This window comes from Sander lucioperca, chromosome 2 (assembly GCF_008315115.2).
Source record: "Sander lucioperca isolate FBNREF2018 chromosome 2, SLUC_FBN_1.2, whole genome shotgun sequence".
Classification (NCBI taxonomy): Eukaryota; Metazoa; Chordata; class Actinopteri; order Perciformes; family Percidae; genus Sander; species Sander lucioperca.
In genome coordinates this window covers 35,967,902-35,976,711 of record NC_050174.1, presented here as the reverse complement: position 1 = coordinate 35,976,711, position 8,810 = coordinate 35,967,902, and the positions used below count along the sequence as shown (strand labels likewise).

At 42.1% G+C, this 8,810-nt stretch overlaps 1 protein-coding gene across 1 annotated transcript; it reads right to left on the bottom strand.

The window, feature by feature from the left end:
- Nucleotides 1–1,622: 1,622 nt before the first annotated feature.
- Nucleotides 1,623–7,858, bottom strand: prlhr2a (prolactin releasing hormone receptor 2a). Its single transcript, XM_031305140.2, has 2 exons — nucleotides 7,163–7,858; nucleotides 1,623–2,662 (listed from the first exon to the last, which is right to left on the bottom strand). Exons 1-2 carry the CDS (start codon nucleotides 7,621–7,623, stop codon nucleotides 2,026–2,028), a joined length of 1,098 nt encoding a protein of 365 aa, XP_031161000.1. The 5' UTR covers nucleotides 7,624–7,858; the 3' UTR covers nucleotides 1,623–2,025.
- Between the last annotated feature and the right edge of the window lie 952 nt (nucleotides 7,859–8,810).

Genomic DNA, 8,810 nt, shown 5'->3' with positions numbered 1-8,810 from the left:
GCTAATTCTGGTATATTTACAGAAATGTTCATTAATATGCACTGTCCCTGACAAATAAAGATTAAATTAAACATACGTAAGTGAAATATGAGTCTACATAATTGCCCTTTTCTTAGCGTTTAAACAAGCTACATAATGCACTGACAACTCCATTAGTTGTCTTACGTAATGCTAAGTCAACACATTAGTGGCTCTCACATAATATATATAAAATTTGTCCCAGACCAACATGTTTTATTCTACACAATAGCTGCCTTTCAGACCAAAAGACTGCAGCTGCACTTCTGTCCTTTTCTCACGTAAATTTACAAACTTTCAAACCTTACAATTTTAGATACATTAAGTCGATACTGTATATTCATGAAAAGGATAAGTCTGGCGACATGCTATATTTTTCTTATTGTCAACGAATTTCATTAAAAGAGAAAAAGACAATGAATTGATCCTTCTAACAAGTACTGTGTATCTAAAGCTTGATATAGCTTACTCTTCTGTACCATAGACCCTCACTGTCCAAAAGATATTACAAACATCAGTGAGCCTCACAGTTGCACTAAGTGACATGATTTCTAATTACTTGTTAGTGCACAAAGTCTGCAGCTGAAAATAGTCCCAAACACATTCACAATTCACTCCTGCTTGAGTAGTGTTTCCTGAGAACTACAGTTCCCAGCTGTTTTAGGAAATTTTATAGCATTCTGTAAAAAAAATAAAATAATATAAATATAAATATATATAAATATATATATATATATATATACACACACACACACACACACATCTGTTGACATTAAGAAGAAAAAGATAGAATTTTGCCAGCAAGAAGTCTGTTTTTTATGGTCAATTTTACACATCAATGTGTGTCTACAGGTCTTGGGCAGTACTACTGCATAAGTAGTCTCACATTGCCAGATCTATCTCCAGTACGGTCTGGCTACACCACTTATCTATTCTTGGATAGGGGGAAAAAATGCTATGCCTCGTTTGTATTTCTTTAAACCAATCACAACGGTCCTGGCGCTAAGCCCTGATAGCGAGAGGGGAGGAACATCCAGATGTCTGGCTTTATCCCAGCAATGTACATCCGTTGAGACTACTGCGAATGGAAAAAAAACGTTGTATAAAGCCTTTTGTGACTCCAGGGGGAGCTGTGCAAAATTTCATAAACTGCCTCAGGGGTTGTCACTTGAGTCAGCACTGGTTGGGGCTGAAGAGTGCAAGTTTGAAAATGAAAAAAAAATCTAAGGATGTGGAGTTAGAAAGAAGAGAGCGTACCAGACCTCTTTAGCTCACTCCTCATCTCTGCTTGAGGCAACATTGCAATTGTTAAAAGACGATATCTCTGGTTCTGGATTGTTCACGATCCCTTTGTTTTCAAACTGTTCATCGAGAGTCAGACAATGGAATATGGAGTACGATGCTAAATTGGTGAAGTACTCTTTTAAGCGTATTAATAAACCACAGGGCGACAGTTTAGACACTGGGCTACTGAATCATGGTGCGCATAATGTGTGAAAGCTGGATCACCATATAGTATACAGTAGTAATGTAATCTAAGGTTTTTTTCACATATAATCCTCTTTAAACAAACAGAAAAGGGACCAACAGAAAAGGGACTCAGCGTTTACATGATCAGTTGAAAAGGGCTCGCTTCTCTTTGATCCACTTCAGCTCTGATGGGGCCTCAGGGCTAAAGTACATTACAAATTGCAAAATAAACCTGAAGCGCTATGTGTTCACAATGCACAGGTGAAGAGAACCGGTACTTGAAGCGAACCATACTCAGACCACCTCCAGAAAAGGTCAGACTAAGATTCGTTGCAGAGGGGTCTGAGTCCCTTTGGCATGTTTACATATGCACAAAAATATGCTGTCTAATAGGTCTGAGTTCTTTTGGAGGGCTGAAACGGACCAAGTGTGAAAAACACTAATTTTGCGTTGCTATTTACCATGAATGAAACAATTATACTCTACTGTCCAAAGAAGCAGGGACTAACCAACAGTAGCCTTTAAAACACAGGAGCTTCACAAAACCACGCTGGCTGTGGCGCAGTTGTTGGCCGAGAGGCCGATGCGTCGGCGGCATGTGAACATCTTGCGGAGCTCAGAGCGGAAGCGGTCATGCAGCCAGGCGTAGAGGAAAGGGTTACAGCAGGAGGAGCTCATCGCACACAGGTGACAGAGCAGCTGGATGAGCAGAAAGTACGGCTTATCAATCAGGTCGATGTCAATGTCCCGCAGCACGTTGAACACGCTGATTGGCATCCAGCAGATGCCGAAGGCTGCCACCACCAGGCTCACCAGTCGGAAGGTCTTGCGTTTGCGCATGCGCTGAGCCTCCGCCTGGCTCTGGGTGTGGTGGCCCGGTACGACGCAGTTCCGCAGTTTAACAGAGATGCACAGGTACGAGATGCAGAGCGCCGACAGAGGCAGGACGTAGGTGATGAAGAGAGTGCTGTACGCGTAGGCCAGCCGCTCCCTCTCCTGGCCCATCCAGAACTCCTCGCAGATGGTGAAGCCCTCCTTCTTAAACTCCACATGGTAGGTGTGAGCCACAGCGGGAGCCACGAGGCCGCAGGACAGCAACCAGATCCCAGACAGAAGGTAGGTGCACGCCAAGACTGAGATGCGCTTTTTCAGAGGATGAACTGTGGCATAGTATCTGTAAAGAAGCAGAGAAGAGGAAACGCCTCAGTTTGTTTTACCAGAGTTAGATTAGATTAGATCTACCTAACTAAACTGTTGGGGGACATTATAGAAACATGCCAAACATGAGTTAAAGGATTTTCAGGTTTATACTTGTATTTTGGGTTTCTACTAGAACATGTTATGCTATAATGTTCCAAAAACACTCTATTTTTCTTATACTGTCTGTCTGACTATACTGTACCTGTCTTCACCCTCTGTCTGAAATGCTCTGTCTTTTAGCGCCTGTCTCTTTAAGACCCACTCCTGAAAAAGCCCAGTCTGCTCTTATTGGTTAGCATTTCCTTCCACATCTGCGCTCTCTGCTTTTCTGCACCATTATTGCAGCCAGATAATGACTGTAACGGCACTTTCTACCTATATACTGTATAGTATAGTTGTGACATCACAACTGTACGGAATTCCTGACGGCTCGTTTAAAGGCACAGTTTCTCAATACGGGCTGTGTGCATTTGTCTGTGGATTGAGAGTTTTGATACTTTCACAGTACTTATATTGCACCTGGACCTGCTTTGAAATAAAGCAGACACGGAAATCTCACTTTTTACTACATGGGACCTTTAAGTAAAGAAGAACAGCATTTACAAGTCATCATTTGCCAACTGCAGTTAACAAGCAAATGACAGCACAGCTGTAAAGCACCACAGCTACTACAGCTTCAAAAATGACCACAGAAGAGAGACAATGCCAAATTGACAGTTTCCGACCAAAAAATTATATTTAAAAAATCCTGTTCACAAAGGTTTCGCAAAAATCTAATTCAGTTCTGCCGCTGTATCCATGGTGACAAAGCAAAGCAGGGTTTGGCCTTGTGGCCCAGCTTCCTGAGCAATGGGGAAGAGTATTATTGTAATCCATCCCTCTTTGTTCCTCAGCCAGACAGGTTGATATTTGGAGAAACTCAAAGAATAGGGTTAGTGCCCAATATCTGTTTAGAGGATCTGCAGTGAACAGCCATTTATGAGATATATATTCCATTTTCAAAGATGGAAACGATAATGTCCCAATTAACCAAGGTTAAGAATTCTAGTGCAATTCTTCATGATATATTATCTTTGAAACGGTTACCAATCCAGTACAGAACGTGCATGAGACCAATCGAGGAAGACCAAAGAAAAGATGTGGTTCTGGAAACTCTGTCCCCCAGAAAGAAAATTATATATATTTGAAATTTGAGTGTTCTTGCCACAACTTCAGGCAGGCTTTACTTTTTATTGTGTTTTCTCTCTGTCACTGCCCGATGTGAGTCGAGTGCAGATGTAAGTCGCGCATGCGTCACTTTGCGACAAGTAGCCTACAAGATGCTAACGGCTTTTTGAGCTGACGCACAGTCTATGAGCTAACGTTAGCAATCAAACAATCATAGATAGCTAAAACGTTTTTGAAATGACTGCTGCTGCTGGCTACAAGTTAGCAATCAAACACAATAAAGGCTGTCACTTAATGGCGTTTTGAGCTAACGTTAGCAATGAAACAGTCATAGATAGCCAAAACGTTTTTGAAATGACTGCTAGCTAAAAGTTAGCAATCAAACACAACAAAGGCTGTCACTTGAATGGCATTTTGAGCTAACGTTAGCAACCAAACAGTCATAGATAGCTACAACGTTTTTGAAATGATTACCATCTTCTGTTATTGTATGTAAAGAGAAACGTTTATTATTTTATAGATTTCACAAATTTCAGTATGACACGTTATGCCGTAAACAGTTTAAATCTGAGCATGCGCGACTCACATCTGCACTCAACTCACATGGGGCAGTGACACTCTCATTTCGTCAAGTTTGATCGTCAAGTTTGATCGTCAAGTTTGATCGTCTTCTCGGTGCTCCCGCAGGGCCCTGGCCAATTCCAGCGAGGCCAATCCAAGAAACTCACTTAACCATCCAATCAGTAGTAGTGATGGGGCGGAGTGTAAAAGGACAGGGACTTAATCAATGCAAGTTTATGACGCGCGCTTACTGGGAATTCCTCGTTCATGGGAAATAATTACAATCCCCAATCCCTATCACGAGTGGGGTCCAGCGGGTTACCCACGCCTCTCGGCGAAGGGTAGACACACGCTGATCCACTCAGTGTGGCGTGTGTGCAGCCCTAGCGATCTAAGGGCATCACAGACCTGTTATTGTTCAATCTTGTGTGCCTAAACTCAACTTGTCCCTCAAAGAAGTTGGACGCCAGGCGCCCGGATAGCTCAGTTGGTAGAGCGGGCGCCCATATATAGAGGTTTACTCCTCGACGCAGTGGGCCCGGGTGCGACTCCGACCTGCGGCCCTTTGCTGCATGTCGTTCCCCCTCTCTCTCCCCTTTCATTTCTTCAGCTGTCCTTTCAATAAAGGCCTAAAATGCGTTATTCTGTGTTTTAAGCCCCCAACGTCTCCTTCCAGACAGCGCTGCCTTCAAAGCACTAAGATTAGGCAATGGTTATGGTTAGGGTTAAGGTTAGGATTAGGTGCCTTGAAGTCAACAGTCGCAGCGGTGCCTGGAAGGAGACGTTGGGGGCTTAAAACACCATCAAGTCTAAAATGCCCAAAAATTTATCTTGAAAAAAAGAAGTTGGGTGCCGAATGCACAGGGGCTGCGTAACTAGTTAGCATGCTGGAGGCTCATTCGTCATCGGAATTAACCAGACAAATCACTCCACCAACTAAGAACGGCCATCACCACCACCCACAGAATCGAGAAAGAGCTATCAATCTGTTACTCCTTTCCTTGTCTGGACCGGATGAGGTTTCCTGTGTTGAGTCAAATTAATGCCGACCTTACACAAAACGACTTTTTAAGCGATTCCACTGTCCAATATCGGAAGGAAATCATGAGAGTCTTGCTAGAGTTGGGGTGCGCTCCCATCGTCTCAATCGCTTGGTGTAAGGTGGTCATAAAACTCAGACCCAGTCAGTCTTTTTCCCGTCTTGACGTTCCGACAAAATCAAATGTGTTTGATATTATCGTAAGTTTTAAGTCTTGGTAGTGGAGTTAAATCACGTGAACTTTGTCACCAACCAATGGGTGCGCTCCCTCCAGCACCAAACAGGAAGCAGCAAATGGTTAGAGCCAGTGTTGTTTATGGTTGCTATGGCGCTGCACTAATCTAAATGCTAAAGAAAGAAATTGACGATGTGCAACCCTTTTGAATACGTCATCCAATGGGAGTTTTACCGGCGGATAAAGCGGACCTTCAGGTACTGCTGCCATTCATCTGCATGTAAAGGTGAAACAGAAAATTGGCAAACTTTCCCTTAATTTACCAGATAACACTAGCTGTAGCTAGCTGGCTTGGTTACATTTGTTGTAGTCTTGCAATTTGTGATACATATTAGGACAGTCTTTAACGTTAGATGTGAGATGGTGTCAAGTCGTCTAGTGTATGGTAGGCATAAGCTGCCACTCCCTCCTGCTCTGCATTACCTGCTGGAACCATTCACCTGCCTGCCCCGCCCCCATACTCTCCTGGTACTCATCAGTTAATCAGCCCATCAGTATCTGTGCCAGTCCATTTCCTCAGCTCTTTGCCAGATTGTCCTGTGTGTTACAAGCTCTCCAGTGTCACTTAGTCTGGATTTGCCTGTTCTGACTCTGCTCGCCTGCTTGTTTTTGGACCTTGGAGTCTGCCTGCCCCTCTTCGGTTCTGTTTGCCTGTGTGACTGATCTCCAAGGTCTGACCCTTCCTAAACTCTGTTAACTCACTTTTCTTGCAATTCTGAGTCATTGCCGTGCTATTGGGTTCTTTCCGGCCATTTTGTCAAACGTGACAGTTCTTGGCTGTAGATACTGTATATTAGTGCTCAGTGCATTAGTTTTCAGTCTTTGTTATATTTTTTAGTTGCAATGGTAACATTAGTGATTTACTAATGGCAATTTGAGTGAATGCTAATTACCTGTACATGGGGTGGTTTGGAAAGGGAATTCCACTTTTTTTAATAAACTGTCTTCTATATTGTGTATAAAAGCTTACAACATAGTATGTTGATGGTGTATACATGTGTAAGTGGTATATGGACTTGATAGAAATATGACTATGCCGTTTCTGTGTTTGACTTCCATTTTTACTTGCTATTTAAACTGAGGCTCCACTGCCATAATGGTTGGACAGTTAAATCTGAGAAATTATATTCTTTAGTTTGCCTCTTTTAAGTTCTGTATTTTTCACTATGCTTTGGCACTTAGTTTGAAATGTTCTCTGTTCTTGCCATGTAAATGTTAATTCAATTGGCATCTGCCACTGCAATTTTGTGCAGAAAGACAGTGACATTCATTGTGAGGAATGATGTACCTTATTACTTTTTCATTTATTTGTATTTATAACAGGGTTGGTAAGTATGTTTGAAAAAATGCCTCAAGCTGAAAACCTTTTTGCTCCGCTAATGATGCATTATGAATATCAGCATGCAATGCATGGAAATATTCCCAGGGGTTTACTTAATAGATACTTTCCACCATCCTCTCCTCATCCTTACCTGTCCACACCGATGGCAGTGAGAGTGAAGACGGACACGTACACCGTCACCGGCTGGATGAGGTACACCAGGTAGCACATGAAGCGGCCATACACCCAGCCGTGTGGGTTGAAGGCGTAGGCCAGCGTGAAGGGGACACATGTGGCGCACATCAGCATGTCGGAGAAGGCCAGGTTTCCAATGAAGAAGTTGGTGACGTTGTGCATCTTGCGGGTGCGGCAGATGACGTAGAGGAGCAGGTAATTGCCGAAGACGCCCACCAGAGCCACCAGAGTGTAGCAGGGAATGATGAGCAGCTTGAAGGACTGCAGCAGCTCCACGCCCACAAACTGGGAGCTGCGCTTGGAGGAGTCGTTCTGCAGCGCCACCTCAAACACCTGACCCGTGTCATTCGCATTCACCTCAGGCATCATGCACGGGGGGGTGAGCTCAAGTGCCCAGCCGCTGCCTGCGTCCTCCATCCCCAAAAGGCTGATGTCAACCTGGAGGGGAAATCATGAATACAATGAACTGCAGGCTATGTATGTTTTGGGCTGCAACTACAGATTATTTTCATTGCAGATTAATCTGTTGATCTATTTTCTCGATTAGTGGTTTGGTCTATACAATGTCAGAAAACGTTTTTTAAAAAAAAGAAGTCAATCAGTGTCTCCAAAAGCTCAAGATGACGTCCTCAAATGTCTTGTTTTGTCCACAACTCAAAGATATTCAGTTTACTGTCACAGAGGAGAGAAGAAACTAGAAAATATTCACATTTAAGAGGCTGGAATTATTTTTTATGACTCAGCGATTAATCGATTGTCAAAATAATTGACAACTAATCGATGACTCTGTTGATTTATTTTCTACATCAATCGATTACCTGTTTGGTTTATAAAATGAGGGATGCACGATATGAGGAAAATATGCGATAACGTTGAATATCGCGATAATGATATTTCTTGCGATAAGTTAACGATATTACTAAGTGTACTTAGTTCTGTGGTGTCAGTATACTGCTAAAATACAACAAATAGCCTGTTGATTTAAAAAAAAAAAACACAAAGGAAAATATTTTCAACATTCTTTTATGGAACAAATTGAACATTGAACTGAACACAAAGGCACCGTTTAAAAAAATAAAAAGTGATAGTTACATTTTAAAGTGTAGTTTTCTACACTGTAAATCCGAATTCGCTAACTCAACCTAAAAAATTTTTGGAAACGGCTTGCACACAAAACTTTTAATTTAGTACAGTATGGTAACATTAAAGTTTTGAGTACACTAAACATAAAATAAATGTGTCACATGAGTGTTATCTGAAAGGAAATTTATGTCAGTTTAACATAACTTTTTTTAGTCATGCAACAAAAATAATTGGTGTTTTCTTAACATATAATTCTACATTATATTAACATAATTATCAGGTTGCATAATGTGTATTTTTATGTTTATTAAACTCAAAAAGTTATGGCAGAAAATGGCTATAGCAGAGATAGCATGAGTGCTTGGGTGTGGCCACCCAAGGACCCCATGCGAAATAGGGGCCCCTCTAAAGCTGCTGATCTTGCATCACTTTACACAAAAGGACCACTAGTGAAGTGACACATCACAGCTTAATGGCTGAAGGAACCCTATTACTGCTCAAAGTCTAATGCTGCAATACTC

Coding starts and splice junctions, on each gene's coding strand:
- prlhr2a (XM_031305140.2), bottom strand. CDS start 7,623: ATGGAGGACGCAGGCAGCGGCTGGGCACTTGAGCTCACCCCCCCGTGC. Junction 2,663..7,162: donor ACTGCCATCGGTGTGGACAG/GTAAGGATGAGG, acceptor GCTTCTTTACAG/ATACTATGCCACAGTTCATC.